General features: G+C 34.5%; 1 protein-coding gene, 1 long non-coding RNA gene and 1 other non-coding gene across 3 annotated transcripts; 1 reads left to right on the plus strand and 2 right to left on the minus strand.

Annotated features, from left to right (window-relative positions):
• Nucleotides 1-2,072: 2,072 nt before the first annotated feature.
• Nucleotides 2,073-6,034, minus strand: LOC113720287 (uncharacterized). Its single transcript, XR_003455259.2, has 3 exons — nucleotides 5,385-6,034; nucleotides 3,037-3,092; nucleotides 2,073-2,232 (listed from the first exon to the last, which is right to left on the minus strand). It is a non-coding gene; the product is annotated as an uncharacterized lncRNA (long non-coding RNA).
• A 797-nt stretch (nucleotides 6,035-6,831) lies between these two features.
• Nucleotides 6,832-8,040, minus strand: LOC140009945 (uncharacterized). The gene is made up of 3 exons (XM_072056294.1): nucleotides 7,800-8,040; nucleotides 7,600-7,706; nucleotides 6,832-7,503 (listed from the first exon to the last, which is right to left on the minus strand). The coding sequence occupies exons 1-3, from the start codon at nucleotides 8,038-8,040 to the stop codon at nucleotides 6,832-6,834; spliced, it is 1,020 nt and encodes a 339-aa protein (XP_071912395.1).
• A 5,039-nt stretch (nucleotides 8,041-13,079) lies between these two features.
• Nucleotides 13,080-13,182, plus strand: LOC113697661 (U6 spliceosomal RNA). The gene has a single exon (XR_003449944.1). It is a non-coding gene; the product is annotated as a U6 spliceosomal RNA (small nuclear RNA).
• Nucleotides 13,183-20,464: the final 7,282 nt, after the last annotated feature.

Genomic DNA, 20,464 nt, shown 5'->3' on the forward strand with positions numbered 1-20,464 from the left:
TTAAGCAATAAAATTACTCTAACTCGAGAAATATTAATTTAGTGTAACAAAACCGAATAATTCAATATTGGGCACAATTATATTATTTTTTTTTTTACATAGAAATTATCTTTACACTTTTATTTCAAAACAATTAATTACAATACTAGAATTCAAAAAAGAAATTTAATTCTTAGATCAATGAAATAGTTTACCATCGAAATATGAAGTTAATGTAACAAAACTAAGAAGTTTGGTAGTCTAGCACAATTCTTTTATTTTGCACATAACGTTTATTTCTATGTACTTATTTAAAAACAATGGGACTTAGTGCTAAAATTTATTAAAGAATTAAAATGCAAATAAAATATGCACTGATATTTATATGTATATTTTCAGGGTTCTCACATCCTCCCCTCCTTACAATGAATTTTGTCCTCAAAATTCACACTTTCTTGAGAAACAAATCGGAATACTTTTTCTGTATTTCTTCTTCTTACTCCCAAGTTGCTTCTCCGGAAATCCAAAATTCTAACACTTTTGCTCTGAAATCAAGCTTAGCATGATGATGAGTTAAAAAATTCATTCCTATAATAACATCATAACCTTTTATATCCACTCTGATTAGATCCACTAGTATTTTATGCCCTCCGATCCAGAATTCGCAATTATTATGAGTTAAGCTACTGATTATATTCTTATCACCCATTGGTGTTTGGAATTGAGTTGGTTCGAGAATTTATTTATTTATTTTTTTTTCAACATTATAACAAAGTAGACGTGTAGTCATCAAGTTTCATACACACAATATGAGTCACATTGCACACCAATTTCATACAACTTCAAGAGCCAAACAATTCACGAATACATTCAATATTTTCATACATAACTCAAACTTCAATCTTTATAAACACGAAAGAAAACAATTCAATAATACGCAAATTATTATAACCACATAACTAATAGCTCAACCCCTTAGTTTAGATTCAACTTAACCTTAGTGGATTGTAGATCTACCACGTCTAATATTAAATCGAATAACATGATCATTACTTAAGTACATCAATGACTCTTAAGTATTCTAAATGATCTCAAACATTTCATACATTGGCTTTTCTAATAACCTAACAACTAGTTATCTTTATCCTTTTGGACGTTAGTCCCGAATAGTCCTCCAGTAAAACTTAAGGAACCACAATGTCATCGATAACTCACCTCACATGGCAAATTCGTCAACTTATCTCACCTCAGTTTTAAAGACTCTCCTCAAGGTTTAAAGCTGTTCACAACTGCATAGTTCCTGTCTAAACTACTATTTCACTCAATTCTATGTCTAAACCATTATTTTGGGTAAGAGATGGCATATATTCCATTTACCATTGAATGACTAGTAAAATTATTCATCTTAAGTACAGAATTGGCACTAATCTTCAAGATCTCACTATTGGCTCTTCACTTTTATCTTTCAAAAGCTAAACTTGATACTTTCGGTTCTACTTTTCTGGATTTGATCTCTAATCACATCATAATGCAATATACTAAATTCTTCCAAATTTGCAAATACATCATTGAATGAAATATCTGGTATTCGGGTACAAGAATCCGACAATAGGATAATTTACATCTCAGGCTGGCCAGTCCCAAGAGTAACTTACCTACATTTGAGATTCCTACCCAACATACATATCTAATATCCTCAACTATCGACTTTTGTTTCACACTTAACAAGCCAATCCCCACAGTCCGAGAATCCTTTCCCGGCACGAGCTCGATAAGAGCTCTGATACCACCTGTGACGACCCCACTTCCCCCTAAGGCGAACCAGAGGGTTGGCGGGCCGTCTGCCCAGCTCTCGCCAGGACTCACGCACGCACACTAACCCGGATCCTTCCGAAGAATAACCTAATCTGTTACAAAACAACTTTTCCCAGATAGGATCATCCTTAAATCTACATTAACTTCAGAGATAGCAGTAAAGAAGATAGCCAGTCGACGGCTCTTATACATCTCACGCGTTACCTCTAAGGTATAAGGTCGTACCAATCCGGATATATACTGTCACACACCACGATTACAACCATACAAGCCAAACATAATAATTAGGGTTTAAACATTTTCCAGCTTCAAGTGGCAATCCAAAATAACCAATACGTTTTTCAATTCACAATACAATACAACGGTAAACTGCAGTCTTAAGATTCAAGTACAAATTAAAAGAAATCAGCACTGCTCAGATTTCTCAAACTTCAAGACCTGTCAAGGAAAACAATTAAACGTGGGGTGAGCTAAAGCTCAGTGGTGCCCCAAAAACATGCAATCAATTAAAACAATTAGCACGTATTGATTCGACTGAAGTAAACAAATAGGAAGGCGATAATACCCAAGTGTACCTTAGACTGGTCGAGGGATTCACCCAACGACGTTACGTCCTGAACTTACATTATTATTATTGACTCGTCGAGGGATTCACCCAACGACTTTACGTCTAGCACTTGATTTACTCTTATTGACTCGTCGAGGGATTCACCCAACGACTTTACGTCTAGCACTTGATTTACTATTATTGACTCGTCGAGGGATTCACCCAACGACTTTACGTCTAGCACTTGATTTATTATTATTGACTCGTCGAGGGATTCACCCAACGACTTTACGTCTAGCACTTGATTTACTCTTATTGACTCGTCGAGGGATTCACCCAACGACTTTACGTCTAGCACTTGATTTATTATTATTGACTCGTCGAGGGATTCACCCAACGACTTTACGTCTAGCACTTGATTTACTCTTATTGACTCGTCGAGGGATTCACCCAACGACTTTACGTCTAGCACTTGATTTATTATTATTGACTCGTCGAGGGATTCACCCAACGACTTTACGTCTAGCACTTGGATTCACAAAAAAAATGCTTTACACAAGTCACCACTCGAACGACTAGTGTGGTAAAGTACACACCGCTCACTTCGATGGATCAAAACCAATTTTTGCGATTATCACACTTAAATTCAAGGAAGCACTTAATCATGTAAGAATAGAACAAACAGGGACACTCACCAAGAGTGAAGTTCAGATGTCAAATTGGGATTCGAGTTCCACTTCCTCACGATACCCTAAAATAACAAATATTGAAACTATAAGTTTTTACTCCGTTTTTAAGCTTATAGACATTGAGGTATAATTACATACTACTAATTCACTTTCCCTTAGGAAATCAAGAGTCCCTTGGGTTAATACGTGACAAAGTAGAAGGATTGTTTCCTATAGTTTTCATTAAGATACTTTTCCTGAAAAAAATAACTTGTATTACTTTCTTGAAATAAATCGACAAATCTCTTAATATCCACGTTAGGAAGTTACTTTGAACATTTCTTTAAAGCTATGGTTTTTGCAAAATTATTACTAAACTATTTTACCTAAAAATAAGGTTTCTTGCCGAGTAAGTTTCTCAAGCTTTTCACTAAAATTAGTAAAACTCGTATTTTGGAACTTTTCCTATAGTTAACTATCCAAGTGCAAAGCTTAAGGAAAGAAAAGGAGTTAAAATAAGACTTAAAGTTTTCAAAAGCTATAGAACTTATTTACTATAGCTATCAAGGCTAGTTTGAGCTAAAGGAAATTATCGAGTTGGAAAATTTTTAGGCAAAGCACTAGATATGGAGTTTTATAATATAATACTAGCTGGAAAAATATTTTTGATTAATTTGACCACAGTTACTCGAGTTCGCTAAGTCGATACAACTTCCACAGCTCCGATTCCGTTTCGAAATCATAATATGAATCAAAATGTGGTAAAAATCACATAACAAATTACTAGGACTTCGTCAATCATTAGCCTTAAATTTCAACAAGTGCATTTCCGAATAAACTAACATGATCAACCAAGGCTTCATCAATCATTAGCACTTGGTCTCAGCAAACCCAACATAAGCAAGTAAAAGTAAAAGTAAAGCTTCCAAGACATTCCAGCAATTCACTTTCATCACACCGTGGTACTTATAAAGTCATTCAAATGGCCAAGGGCTTCATCAATCATTGGCCCTTGACGACATTAGTTACTTCCAACTACAATTGAATCAAGAATTTGAACCACAAGTAAGATAAAATCTCAATCCAAATTCAAGTTTAGTTTCTCAAAGAAACAGGATATTCATGCAAAACAGTCTACTTTAAACATTCACAGACAGCGATACACATGGAGGAAAAATACGAAATCTCTATAGGTCAAAGGCCTATGATTCTAGTTTCAAATACCACTGACGGCGCCTTAAACGGATTTTCCTACACCAAGATATAAACATTTTATCGAGACTGGTCAGGGACATCCGAAAATCTGGAGTTTCATTTTCCACTAATGAAAAACTCCTTTTTTTTTTTTCTTTTAACACCAACATGTTTTTATTTCAAGCCGTCCATGCATTCCTTATAGATTCCCAAACAACATATTCCAGGCATTTTAACCATTATATTTTCAAGAAAATTTCCAGAATCCAAGTTGATAATTCAACTCAATATTCGGCAATCACAAGAGAATTTCCAGCAATTGTATACTAGCGTTTTTGGTTCCAACTTTATATGTACTAATTGGTTCGTTGCTAAACAAATTGTATATCTTGAAATTTGCATCTCTTATGAAATTCTGAGCCACCATAATCCAAGGAAATAAAATAAATTTCCAGAAACAAATTACAATTTTCCCAACGATATTGAAATTCTGGATCATACCCCTTCGGCTATCACCCAAAATTTCCAGCAACCAATCTACTTTAGTTCGAATTTTTCCTTGGTTTAAGTATGGTATTAGGTACTCAATTCAGCGTTTAAACACTTAGCTAACTAGTTGACATTTTTAACTCAAAAATTGAATTCAATTAGCAACTACAAATTTCCCAAAAATCCAGAAATTCTCCCATGAGCCTCGGTGATCATGCATGAACCACTTTCAAATTTTCCTTTTTATTTTTCTGGTTTAGGCCATCTCATTGCTACATGCACAGCTTAACTGATTAGTTATTGACTAATTAAGCACAGGGATCAATTCAGAGGGTCACATTTAGGCAAGTTAAACTTACATTTTCTGCTCAAGCTCACGGCAACATTACTACATCAAAACAGAATTTCTTATGTTCCTTGGTTCATCATCCGAAAGTTCCAAGTTCCCATGCAAAGCTTTGAACAATTTAATTAGTTAGTGATTAGTTAATTAAACATCACAACAAGCTCAGAATAACAGAGTTTGATCATCTAAGGTAGCATCATTCCAATCAGTCTCGGATGAAGCACTATCGCACATCAGAAAATTTTTGCTGTTTTTGTAACTACCATCCGAAGTCTAATAATCAACATGCAAGATTTTAAGTTAGCTCCAGAACCCTCTAATCAACTCAAACTAGATCAAGAAGTACCTCTGCTAATGCTCCGTTCACGCACGAACAAATCTGGGCAGAATTATTTCCCTAGGCTCGCGACTGGTTTGGGGTTGTCTTGGCTGAGCAGATGGTGGAGCTGTGGTGGTTGTTGCGGCTGGAAAACTGGGTGTAGCTTGCGGATTTCAGCTCTCCTACCTTGCTCCAGCTGCTGATCCGAAAGGGAAATGGTGTTGTGGAGCTGAGGTGAGAAGTTGGATTGTGAAGAAAAGTGGAGGTGGAGCCGCGGTTTTGGCAATGGAGGTAGAGTGCTTGTGCGGTTGTGTGTTGGAGTGGGAAAGAAATGTATTGGCCGAATGTGAGGTGGTGACAGACGGTTATTTCGTGAGGTTGTGAGGGTAATTTTGATCTTTTCACTTGCTCTCCTAATATCCACTCCTAATATCCACTTAAGTCCCTATTTCTAACTTAATCTAATTCCAAAATTTATCCCAAATGTAATTTGAATACTTAATAATATACTAATCTCGCAAAGATTTGATTATCGAGATTTTAACGTCCTAAGTATACTAAGTGTACTTGTAATGGTTTTGTCTAAAATTATCAAATGCAACTTAATACTAAGGTTCCTATTAACTCTTAACATTATTAACGATTAAATTAGCTATCGGAATTCAAAGAGTTTGTTTTTAAGCAATAAAATTACTCTAACTCGAGAAATATTAATTTAGTGTAACAAAACCGAATAATTCAATATTGGGCACAATTATATTATTTTTTTTTTTACATAGAAATTATCTTTACACTTTTATTTCAAAACAATTAATTACAATACTAGAATTCAAAAAAGAAATTTAATTCTTAGATCAATGAAATAGTTTACCATCGAAATATGAAGTTAATGTAACAAAACTAAGAAGTTTGGTAGTCTAGCACAATTCTTTTATTTTGCACATAACGTTTATTTCTATGTACTTATTTAAAAACAATGGGACTTAGTGCTAAAATTTATTAAAGAATTAAAATGCAAATAAAATATGCACTGATATTTATATGTATATTTTCAGGGTTCTCACACATGTTGCCATATGTGGACCACTTGCTGCCTCATATGTGTCTGCGGTATCTCTTTGCTATGTAGCTTCTTGCTTATATGGATTAACAGTGACATGGTGTGTACTTGTTGCTGCTCCTCTATTGCCATTTGCTGCACTTGTATTTTTTGGACACTTTTTGCCATTGTGGCCTAATTTTTTGCATTTTCAGCATTTGTACTCCATCAACCCAGCTCTAGACAACTTTTTAAGTTGCCCTCGACTACTTGTTCAAGCTAGGGGCTCATCAGGCTCTCTCCTTCAAACTTTCTTTGGCTTACTTGGAAGCTTGATATGCTCGGGGGTAGTACAGGCCCCTTTTTCAGATTTTTCCATAGGTGCTCATAATTAAGAGGATATATGACAGGCTCATACGCCCTTATATATGCCTCCTAGGAGTAAAATTCATGCACAAAACTCTTTGGAGGTTCCTTTGTCAATGCACTAGCACTCATTGCATGGGAGCAAGGAATGGAATTAAGTTCCCACCTCCTACAACTACATTTCATACTAGCCAAATTAACAGAGTATCTATCCCCATACATGAACCTCATCTCATAAAACCAGTCACCCGAGTATGTAGCTATACAGCGACTTGCTGCATTTTTAACTTTTTCAAGTTTCTTTAAAATTTTTGGGCACACACTTCCACTAGACTTTCTCATCCATTCCCTCTTGGTCTCCATTCTAGCCATTAAATATAGCCTAATAGTTTCTAACATGCCAAGTATGGGCCTATCTCGTGCTTCTAAAATGCTAGAATTAAAACTCTCGCAGAGGTTGTTTAACAAGATGTCGCACTTAGGAGAAGTGCAGAAGTATGCTCTAACCCAATATTGAGGTGTTGTATTATCAACTAACCATTTAAAGGCCCCTTCATTGAATTCCTTTAAAGCCATCATCAATGCAACAAATAGGTTCTTGTAGGATGCTCTTGCAAGCGACCAAATTCTATCATTTAGTGCCAATCCACTATGTTGTTTCTTGAAATTGTTGTATATGTGTTGTACACGCATTCTATGCTCCACAACTGGAAGAAGCTTGTGTAAAGCTTGGATCAGCCCCTTCAAAAACAAAACATAACAAATACATTAAAAGACAGCTTTGCATTAAAAATGGACAAGACATATAGCCACATAAAAATTAGCTTAGTAGTTCACCTTCTGCTTATCAGTCATAAAGGTCCATTTGTCCTCATCCTTTATATCAAGGTCAGTTACCAATTCAGTTACAAACCACTTCGAAGTAAGCTTGTTTTCAACTTCAACTACAGCAAATGCAATAGGATATAACTAATTATTTGGGTCGATTCCCACTGCTGCAAATAAAACACCTTTACGGGAACCTCTTAAATGACAACCATCTAATCCACTAATAGGCCTATAACCAGCTAGAAAACCTTTCTTGCATGCTAAAAGACACATATATAATCTCTCAAACCTATCCTGTTCCTCACCATCTTCAGTTACAGTCATGAACACATTTGACACGAGGTTTGCTCTCTTGACCTCTCTACAGTAGTTCCACAGCTTATTATATTGAGCTGCATAATCTCCTTCAATCAGTTTCTCTGCCTTTTTCTTTGCCCTATATCTTGCCATTTAGAGATATTAACATTGATGTCAGTTTTTACCTGATCTTTTAGATTACTTACCTTCATATCAGGAATAAAGGAAAGCCCTTTTTGGTATCTCTCAACTAGAAATGTAGAGCTTGCAAGTCCATGATTGAAGGTTCTCCCACATGTGTGTTCAACTTGCATGCTTTTGGCTTGAAATGTCATTTGTCAGGCATAATTGCAATAGAAACTTTCCAACTTCAGTCATTGCAATATGCTGTAACTCTCTTGTCATCATTTTTACTAAACTTTATTTTCTTCCATGAGCCACCCCATGGCTCTTACATGCCTTGATGAACAACTTGTTTGAAGTAAATGTTTGACCAGCTTGAAATTTGGGGTCTTGCATGTCTATATTTGGATTGAATCTTGGATACTTGACCCTCTTCCTTAACTACATTTTCTCTTCTTCTGAATCACAGGCACTGTCAAAATCTTCTGATTTAGTAGCATCTTCATTAAATTCAGCTCCCACTTTTTTAGGTTGACCGCTTGTGCCCTTAGTAGATTCACTGTTCCTCGCAATTTTGTCCCACTTAGCTTTTCTTTCTTTGACTTGTTGCACTATGTGCTCCACATCACTAAATTGATAATCACTATCAATAAACCCATCATCTTCATTTGATTGCTCCTTATTTTCACTACATGTGTTCTTGTTGCTTCTCTTCTTTGTCCCTTGCTTCCTAGTTGTTGCTTTGGTTGGTGTTCTTTTACTTGCTGTTTTGGTTGGTGCTCTTTTATTTGCTGTTTTTACTAGTGTTTTTTTGCTTGCCACTATCACCTTTGCTGTTTTTTCCTTTCTTGAATTGCTAGATGAAGCTATATTCTCCCTTCCTAATTCAGCTACACTTTCATGATCACCTGTCCCTTTATTCTATAGGTCCAAGTTTGTTTCCACTATTTCTTCAGTACAATGCAAGTTCTCTAGACCTTGATCTGCTGCATTTTTGTGCTCAGCCGCTCCAAAATTAGTAGTATCTCTACCATCAACTTCACTCTCATCTTGAGATTGACTAACTGGGATATTTGTCAACACTATTTCTTCTACACTAGGAGACCCTTGCTGGTTTTTATCAACGTCATTCGTACTTCCCTTATGTGGATCAGGTTCAGAACCATTGATGGAGTACAGCTTAAGGTGCACAACAAATACATCAAGCATCCTATATTTTACTCCATTCCTAGCCAAATCTTGAGCAATATCTTCACACAAAACATAAACTAACCCTTCTTCCATTGTCTTCTTAGGCCTTAAGTAATAGAAAGTTGCAGAAAACTCGAGAAAAACCTAGCTTTTCTGCTACCCTATCTAAAGTACAAATTAACCACCTTTATGGATTACAACAGTCAACAATCTTGACTTGCCCCCAACATATTCTTTGGTTGGCAAGTCAATGAATTCGCCTCCATAGTGGACCCTGATTGAAAATAGATTACTATTGCTTGCCAACCATTTAGGTGACAATCATCAACCAACAAAATACAAAAACAGGACCCAATGCAAAAAAGACACCCCACATATTTTTCCAAAAATGACAAAACACAATAGAGACCATAGCTACTAGCATGTATAAAAACCACTTCAACAACTCTAATAAACATATAATAACACTTCTTACATACGCTAATCACGATTATTATTACTTTATTCATCATATTAAAACATATTCTTCAGTCAATTGATAAACACCATAGCCTAGGGTTCAGAGATACTGACCATAATCTGGGAATTGATTGTCGTCCTCTACACTCATTATCAAATATATCTTCTTCGATCATTGATTTGCTTCTGTCACCTTTGTTTGCTACTGGGCTTGCGATTGGGTTGGGTTTCAATTGAAAGGATTCGGTTTACCCTTGGTCCCTCATTTTTTTTTGTTTCTAATCCGTGCTTTGATAGGAAGAAAGCACTTGGTCTTCTACATTTTGGTCAAGATTGAGTGACTTGCCTTTTTTGCCCTTCAAAAGTTGGTCATGTGATGTTCCCATAATTGTGTCCATCAAGAATTCGAATAGAAAAGTTAGCAGGGACTAAAATGATCATTTGTATTTGTAATGGACTGAAAATGCTCGTTTTCATTCTCAGGGACTAAATTTTTACATCGCTAATATGTAAGGGACGATTTGTACAAGTTTTCCTTTCTATATTGCAATTAAGATATAGTGGTAAGCAATGCATAGAGTGGTATTTTTGTATTTTCACAATAGTTCCATTAACAAACATAGACGATAGATGTGCTAACACTATTGAGGGTTAGAGGTTATGGTTTCTAATTCCCAACCCCTCCCACTTTTTAAATCGCAACCCTCTGTTACTAGAAAAAGATTAAAAAAAGTGCTAATACCAAATTTTAAGCCTTTTTAAAGCAATTAATCCATATTCAAATAAGCAAGCATTGGAATTCAATTCTCATAGAATAACAGAAAAGAACAATTCAAATTCTCGGAGAAAAAGAATGATAAAGAATATTACCTCTAACGCCAATATTGTTCACGAGAGCATCGATGCGTCCAAACGCGTCCCAAGCTTTCTGAACGGCAGCTTCAATGGACGGCCCATTAGAACTGACATCAAGCTTCAATGGAACCGTAGATCCAGCATTGACATCACTTATTCGATATTTAATCCATGACTCTTCTGAGTATGTATCAGGCAATAATTTTATTGTAGATGCTGGAACAACTTTACCTGGTTTTCCAATTTTCTCCTCTCTGTGAATGTCTGCCTATATACTTGAAATCAGTTACCAGTAGCATGGAATTTTGTTGAAGAAATTGGTTTTAATAAAACAGGTTTGATCGGTTTTAGTTTCCCAGTTCTTACTTTTAAAGATTCTGAGGGCAGGAAACTCTACATATCTTTTCACTAGAATTATTCTTTCTCCATTCTGTTTGGTTCTTGTTTCATCAGTAAGTCATCAACCACTTCGTTTGTCATCAACATAGGCTGTCAGGTTCTTTTTCTGTATGTGATTTCTTCTCCCACCAAAATGAACATGAGGACTAACAAGTGGAAAGAACATTTGTTTGATATTCAAGATTATACAAGAAATTGTTAAGCCTGTAGTGATGTAGATTGCTCTCAAATCTTACATTAGCACCTCCGACAAACTATAGTTGTACTTAGGAGTTGAAATGAGGCTGGCCTAGGAGTCCGATCTTCTGAAATGCTGTCGTTGCGCCAAGCAGACCAGAAGATGCAGTCGACTAGTATGCATTCTTTGTTTTTTTTTTTCACTTGGAGGAGTATTCCAACTTTTTGGCCAGACTAATCCTCTAAAATTGTGTAGAGTCTTGTTCCAAGGATACACAGCGAGGCAGCATACGAGAATCGATTACGGGACTTGCTGGTAACTACGGAACCAATCAAACTACCCGCGAGAGGCGACTAGTATGCATTGGGTCTCAGAAATTTCCAATCCTTCAACTGCAATTGCCACTTCGAATAAAAAGTCCAAATAAACAATTTGTGAAGAATATAAACCTAATAAATTTATGGAAACAAAATTACAATTCATTTTATTATGGTACAAGGGGCAATCGTAGGGTTTGGGATAATAGGGCTAGTCATAGTAATTAAGAAAATTCCTTAAGAACAACAATTTTCTGATAAGAACCTAATGTTAAAATAGAGATGAGCATATTTGGGGACATAGAGATCCAGAATTCAAAGCGAAATTGAAATGAGCTTCATAATTTGAATCCCGTAATTTAGTAATTCAGTTGATGCACAGTAAGCACCGCGTTTGTTGAATTCAAAATGGACACATTATTGGTGGAAAATTTTACCAATATGGCATACACCAATAATGCAATGTCGGATACAAATACAAATTTCAAGATATAAATTGTAGCATATATTACTAACTACTATCATTTCATTGTTTCTACGCAATTAATATTATAAATTTTAAATAGTAAGTAGTATCCATATAAAGCATAGATATTTAGGTATAACCGTATAACAAATACTGATTCGGATCATAATAAATCGAGCTTACTCTTATATTATTTAAGGATTAAAAGGACTATCAATATGCAAGTTAAGGAGAAAGAAGGACTAATGTGAAAATTTTTAGTTAATCAAAATCAAAATATTGAGAAAAACAAGTGATATTAAGAATTTAGGGTCCCTATAAAAATGAACTCGATCGGAGATCTTTGTATCAATTTCTAATTGAATTTGAAATTGAACTCAATGCTCTTGAATTGAGAGCGAAATAGGTATATTATTTTGGAGCATAGACAACCAATAGCATCAATTTTTTTTGTACCGAGATTGCAAATTTTGTACTAATGCACACCCTATATTAAAGGGTGAATTGTGTATTTTTACCTCTATATTTTAAGGATTAATTTTATATATACTGACAGTATATACACTTCATCACCGGATGCATGATAACTAATTTCAATTTAATTTGAAATTAAATTTTTTATATGTGTCATACATCCAATGATGATAATGTATACACTATTAGAGTATATAATATCAACTCATATTTTAATCTCTTAAGTCACGAGAATTGTAAACTAACAATATAGAAAAACCGTCATATTTCAGAATTGTATATTTTAACCCCTGTATTTTAAGCCCTAAGTCATGAAGAATGTAAAATAACAACATGGTCAAACCATTATATCTCAACAATCAAATGTTCTCAAAACAAGACAAAAAAAAAAGAAAAAAATAAATCCCCAGAATGCAATTGGTTTAGAAAATACATTGCTCTTAATCTTTAAATGCTTCAAAAATCAAACACCCTTCCAACATAGATTTTCTTCCGAGTCATAACTACAATTGCCTAGTGGATAAGGGGACCAAAATTGAAATGATTCAGCAAGAAGTATGGGCTCTAAGAAGGTTACGACTTACAAACTTATTAAAAGCCCATTAACCGGTAGTCTTAAATCTTATTACTCTTTAAGCTTATAATTAATCCGCCTCAACTTCTAATCCCACATCGCTTTTTCAGAAACTAATTAGCCAGTTTATACGAGAACATCTTCTTCTTCTTGACCGTCCCTTCGGGGACATCTGATAAAATTGGAACGATACAGAGAAGATTAGCATGGCCCCTGCGCAAGGATGACACGCACAAATCGAGAAATGGTCCAAATTTTTTTTTTCCGGCTTCCTGTTGTTCCCCTCCTCTTGGACCTTGAAATTACCAAAGAATCCCTCTGATTTATCCAATTCTTCATCTTCGACAAGAACAGTCCAGTGCTAGTCTTCCTCAATTCAGTTTCAGGTTTGTCTTAAACAGTTTTATTATCAATTAGTTAGGGTTTTATCTTATTTTCTTTATCTTGATGTGAGTTTTCTTCTATACAAGTAATTGGAGGAGGGATTTTCTTAAAGTGTTGTATTATTAATTAATCAGGGTTTTACTTTATTTTCGTCATCTTGAAATGAGGATCACTGCAATAATGATGGAAAAGATGATGGTTGATTGGAACCATCTACCAGTTTTCTTCAGCTTGGTTAAGGCCATTGATAATTGCTGAGAAGAGTTTTCTTGATGACTATTGCAATTATGAATACGGAGATCCTCGAAATTACTCTATATACTTACCATATTTGCTTCAGTTCTGCTCTGATTGGATGAGTTCACACAAAAAAGCTAGAACCAACCACTAGGATAAAGCCACCTAATTCCCCAAAATTAAGTGATATAATTTAGTTTGAAAATTTTGAAATCATAAAACGACCAAAATTCAGCAAACCAAGTGATTATAAAAGGAAAATGATAACTTTGCTTACTTCAAAAGGCGTAATTTTTTTTTTCTTTTGCTTGGCCTTCCAAAAAAATGGATTGGAAGTTCACCGTATTCCCTAGATCCATTACAAGTATGGTTTCATACAAAAAAACAAAAGTTCACTTCTTGTTGACGAATGATAATTATTTAGGTAAATTAAAAATAACCTCCTTGTGCTTTTGCATATTACTATACAATCTTTTTAAGGTTTTAAAATATTCGCATACTTCCCTATAATTTTATGTAGAATGAAAAATGGATTGAAAGCATTAATTGTCATGACAATCGATCGAGACATGCTCCAAAAGTACATGTGATGAAATGACAATATCCACATACTATCCTATTATTTTGTATAAATATCTACATAAACTCTCCGGTGGTTTTCCATATATCCCACATGATCTCTCTATGGTTTTATGCAAATTGGTTAGACTCTTATTGAATTTAGTGCTTAAGTAAGGGGGCAAAGCTGGCATTTCAACTAATGATGTTATAAAGACTATTTTACATCAAGTTTTTACTTTACACATAAGGGAATAATTTGGATATTATAAAATTCTAGGAGTGGCGATGTAGTATTATGGAAAAGCACTGAAGAATTATATGTAATTTACCCAAATATTTAGTAAAGTCATCTTATCACAAATGTATGATGTGTATCCTCTTGGACACCATAGTTTGCATCTTATCTTGGTTTATTTTTTCTCTTTTGAAAGCAATTAAAAAAGCATTTATTATTGAGCACTAATGGCAGATAATAAAACAATATATCTAAAGGATCTATAGATACACCAAATTTGAAAAATAATGAGCATAAATCTTTAATATATTGAGGGTGCATACACTAAGGGTGCATTTGGTTTACGAACTGGATGAGAGAGGATTACTTATCTTCGAATTATTCATCCTGAGTTGAATCATTGTCAGATGAGTGGTCTTGTGTTTGGTTGATTTTACATTAGATGGGATGTGTTAGGAAATAACATCACCCTATATTTGGTTAGAAATGTTTGGAAATAGAATGAGATGGGATTATGTATTTATAGACTAAAATACCTTTTTGTCAAACCAACAATTAGGCGTATTAATTGGGCTTGATAAATCCATACTCAACTTGTAAAAGGTAGAAATTTTAGATTTTAAGTTTCGGGCTAACACTATGAGACATACTCGAGTTACAAATACGTTGGAGTTTCGATTCTAATTTAAATTTGGCCCAAATTCACAAGTCTTAATTGACATATCCAACATTTTATGAGTTAAAATTGACCCAGCAAATATGGTTTTGCTTTTAGTAGGGACAAAACAGTTTAAAATTTTTAGTAAGGGCAAATTAGTCAAAATATTAATTTTATTAATATTAGGGGCAAATTATTCTAAAATTTAGTTATTTCATTAACATGGACAAATTAATCCAAAATATAAATTTTTTATTATCGGGGACAAATTTGTCCAAAATTTTAATTATTTCATCAATATGGACAAATGAATAAAAAAATTAGTTCAGTTAATGTTGTCGACAAACTAATCTAACATTATGTTGTTTCATTAATATGAGCAAATTAGTCCAAGATTTAATTTTTTTTTATTTGGAGGGGCAAATTTGTCTCAAATTTGTCATGTCATTAATAGAGGCAAATTAGTCCAAAATTTTGATTATATTATAGCAAGAGAGTAGAGTTATATAATTTTTGGAATAAAGTATAATTTTATTAGCATGGATAAATAAGTTTGAATTAGTATTATCCTACATCTTACTTATCTCAAGATAAGTTAAACCACTACTCCCATGGGATTATTTTATATCCTATATAGGGGATTAATTCAATTAAGTGGGATGTATCATCCCTTGCAAAATATTCAACTAAATATGGGATACCATAAGACTAGTAATCCAATTCTGTGTCATCCCATGAATCAAATGAACCCTAACAAGTCCGAATACATGCCACATATATCCAAACTAGTGGTTAATCCAAATAGCAATGCTACATTATGAGTCTCTAATCTCTTTGAGTCTTCTCTTGCGGGATTTATTACTAGATTGTTTAAAATTGCAATTTTCTCCTCATTCTTTTGAGAACTCCTTTAGTTGAAATCTCATATAACTCTCCCATAGGATAGAGACCAGATAAATCTGGACTTTTCACATGGGAGAATTTCCTCTCTAGTTTTTTACCGTCATTCGGTATGTTGAAATGGCCTAGTAAGGAAAGATCTTTCCAACTTGTCCATTCCATTCTAGCATTTGTTATGGCTCATTTAAGTGGAAAAAGCTCTTATCCCTCGGAATGCTCATTCCAAATTTTTTTCTCAAATCTCGTTCCTCAGAAAAATTTAGGGAAACTCCTTTCCACCTTCATCCTAAAATGCCTAAAAAGTAGGATGTCAAATTTATTCTTATAAATCTTTATATTGCATCATGATATCTTAGGCTATTTGTACCCTTAATTAATATTTGAATGTAATTTTTCATAATATTTAATCTTCCTTATATTTATTTTTTTGCTTTTGTATTAAGAAACAAATGTTTTAAAATACTTTAGTCTTTGACTTTTGAACAATTGTGCAAGAAGCTTTTTTGATTTTTATCAAAATTGAAAAATGAATTATATTATTTCGCTTCATGTAATTTATATTTTACATTGCTAATAAATGCAAAATTTTAAATTATAAATCTATATATTAGAATAATTCAAGTATTACAATTGAAGAATTTTGATATCAATCCTCATTTATTTTGAAGGTAAAATAGAAAAATTTCACGTAAATAGAAAAATACTATTTATGTATCAAGTTGGGATTTGACAAATTAGATCTAAGAAATTTCGAATATGAAAAATCTATAAAGAAATTGAGATTTGACATAGAAAAAGACATAAATTCAAAGAAAGCTCTTACTAAAAAATCTTAGAAGAAAAGAAACTTTCACTCAAAAAACTTTAAGAGAGAAGAAATCTCTCACTGTAAAACTCTAGGAAATGGCAATATTCAAAACACCTTATTACCTACCAACACACAAAAAGAGACATTCAAAAAGCGAAAAAAGAAGAAGTCAGAATCTATTTTGATGAACCCCATTACAATGTACATGTTATATACATGGAACATTCACAAAAGGGTAAAAAACACATAACCTCTTTCGGCTTCACTAAAAATCCGCAAGCTCCCTTATAATTCAAAAGTAAACAGAAAACTCCTTGGTGGCTCAAACTGATGTGGAAAGATAATTTAAAACCAGTTGTGTCACTGGTAATGAGTGCAATTCCAGAAATACCCTCTCTTAGTTAGGGTGTTTGTGTCATCACTGTCGGAACACCCTCTCAGTGTCATCTTCATCACCACCATTTTTAGTTAGGGTTTTAAATAAAGTCCCGATTTTGCCGCAAATTAATGCTTATCCATGCATATTTTCGTGGTCAACTAGTGCTTGATAGCTGTGTTATAGGTCCTAAGGATCGTCTCATGAATTTTACATCCCTCTCAAGCCAGCTTTAAATAAGGTCTGTAGTGAAGATATGTTGGAAGTTTTACCAGTCAATGGTGGTAGTTGGTAGTGGCCGGCGTTTGTGGCGCAAGAGGCAGCACGTCCTTTTTTCAGCTGTGCCTATAAGAGAAGATCCGGCAAGACTAAACATGAACATGGTCATGGGGATTTGCTTTGTCCCTACACAATATTGCATGGGGTATCAGCAGCATCTTTGACTGCTCTAAATCGCCTGGAGCAGTACTGATTCATGTTAGCCTTTGGAGCAAAACCATTTAACAGTGGAGAAGAAGGGAAAAAAAGGAAAGAAAAGATAAAAGAAAAAGAAAAAGAAGAAAAGGAGAGAAGAGGAAAAGGAAAAGATTAGGAAGAGAATGTTCTCTCTCTACATTCCGGACAGTTACAGGGGCTTTTACGTACTTTATTTGAGAGTACCTTCGGAACAAAATTCTAGACTGTTAATCTCATAAACCATTTTCAGGAGGCTCACGCATAATTTTTTCACGTATACATCACTTGCAGGTGGCACAATCTGTTATAAGTTAATATTCATGGCAATTTAAAAAATGAGGGGCTTTGTAAACATTTAAGTATGCCATAGCAATTGCGAGAAAAACATGAATTACTGCAGTCTAGACATTTGTTGAATAATAAAAAAAAAGATGTCAGACTTGCATATCTTTGTCAATTCATGCTATCAGATCCAGAATGTATATGTTGGGAACACTGATTTTGTTCATGAAGTTCAACATTTGACACACACTTGAGAGATGAAGTCTACTACATGTAAGGCAAACTACTTATCCCATCCTTCCATTACGGGTTCAGCTTGGAAGGAATCAAATCACACTGCGAATACAAGTGTATTAATCATTCCACAAAGCTCTACAGTCCATTCCATGAAAAGTAAGTTGGTTAGTTTCCAAATCAAATGCCATGTAGAAATATTGTTGGAGATTAATCCCAATAAAATTAAAATTATATCCTAGCTATGAAGTGTCCACCACATTAAAGCATACCTTACCAGAATATTGTTGAAAGATGTTCTCGTAGTCCAGTTCCACTGTTGAATCATTAGCAAAATGAAGTGGTACAGTAGGAACCCCAATGAAATCTGTGTAGAGATTTCCCCTGTAACAAAGCTTAGTTACATATGTCCCATGGTAGTCCGCTCTCTCAAGTGCATCTCCAACCAAGTCTGCAATCTCTTTGTGTAATTTCCACTATGCCATTGGCTGAAGAGCACTAGAACTTGCACCAGAATCAAAAGCTGCACCACCTTTATGATTTGATATTTTCAGTTGTTCATTGTCAATGTCAAGCATCTTACCTCCAAAACTTATGCCTTCTAGGTCTGCATAGTTTTTGAAGCCATCAATCTGAAAAGGAGTTGAATCTCCTCCGGTGGCTAAATTCTTTCCAACGATTAGTATATTTTTATCATAGCTAGAATCACCTAATTTTTCAATACAATAAGAAAATTCACCAGATCCCAATTGTGATAGTAAAGAATGTTTTGCTGTCACAAGTTCAAGCAGTCCATTATAGTTATTGGCTGCTGTTTCTGCTTCATGTGAGCATCCAAGAATTACATCGTTGATAAGTGATCATTTGTTGTGGGAGGACTTAAAAATAAATCTCTCAGACGCAAGTATCCCGCTTGAAAATCCAGTTCCATATTGCATATAATATTCGCATGATTTTTTGTCACAAAAGCACTGAGTGGCATTGTTACAATATTCATGACAGTCTGCTAAATTTGAAAAAGTTGAGGACCCTGCAGAATTATAGGGTGGATCCAATGAATATTCACCATCACCACCCACTGGATTATCGCAATGGACCCAAAATAGGCTGTTACCAGTGTCAAAAGCAACAGTTTGTCGGACAGGTGGTTCGCTCATTTCAAAACATGCAAAAAACAAGGAAACTTTGCGTCGTGTTGCTAAACTTGCTTGGAAATCACTCTGATCAGTGAATCCTTTGGCTTGCATCGACAAATAGTTTAATCGAGCCAACGAAATCTCCATATCTCTATCCACTTGATCTTCAAGTTTGGCGGTCTGATCGAAATACGGAGAGCCAATAACATTATGATAAATTTGTTTTGTCACTATCCTGTTGGATGTGGGGCTGTTTAGTATTGTACTTGGAAATAGGCAAGTAATGGTAAAAGTTAAGGTAAGGGAAAAGGCTTGAAAACGTCGCATATCCCCTCTAACAGCATATATCAAAGGTTTCAAAGAAAAACGCAGCAAAAGGAGGGAACAATTTGTTGTGCATTGTGATATAATATCCAACTATCAATATCTATATCTATATGTATTGCAGAAGGGGTTTTTAGCAGAGACTCTCACAATGGCTTCTAAACTTCTCATTCATTTTTCTAGATTTTTGTATTAATTTTAATACATAAAAAGTAGTGGGTTGTAACCAACCTTATCACCAATCAAATTTAAATTTAAAATATTCCCACTATCTCTTAACTCATCCTACAACCACTTCTACAAATCCTCTAATCATCATCCCACGTTTCTCTCCATATTTCCTCCCGTGTTTCCCACTCCAATTTAGAGTCCACTCCAATTAATATATTGCAGAAGGCGTTTTTAGCAGAGACCCTCTCAATGGCTTATAAACTTCTCGTTCTTTTTTCTAGATTTTTGTATTTATTTTAATACATAAAAAGTAGTGGGTTATAACCAACCTTATCATCAATTAAATTTAAATTTAAAATATTTCCACTATCTCTTAACTCATCCTACAACCACTCCTACAAATCCTCTAATCATCATCCCACGTTTCCCCTCACATTTCCTCCCACGTTTCCCACTCCAATTAAGAGTCCTCTAATTTAAGAATTCCACCCCAATTAAAACTTCTCCAAACATAGCTTTCTCCTTTAATTCTCTTGCATGCTCATTCATATTTTTTGGTAAATCAAAACAAGAATCTATTATCACTTTCATCTTTCTTGTGGTGTCAATCTAATTATGTGTCATCCCATGAATAAAATGAACTCTAACAAGTCCGAATACATGCCACATCTATCCAAACTGGTGATTAATTGAAATAGCAATACTATTTTATGAGTCTCTAATCTCTTTCAGTCTTCTCTTGCGGGATTTATTACTTGTTTGTGTCGTCACTGTCGGAT

The sequence above is a fragment of the Coffea arabica genome, chromosome 6e (genome assembly GCF_036785885.1).
Source record: "Coffea arabica cultivar ET-39 chromosome 6e, Coffea Arabica ET-39 HiFi, whole genome shotgun sequence".
In the NCBI taxonomy this organism is placed as follows: Eukaryota; Viridiplantae; Streptophyta; class Magnoliopsida; order Gentianales; family Rubiaceae; genus Coffea; species Coffea arabica.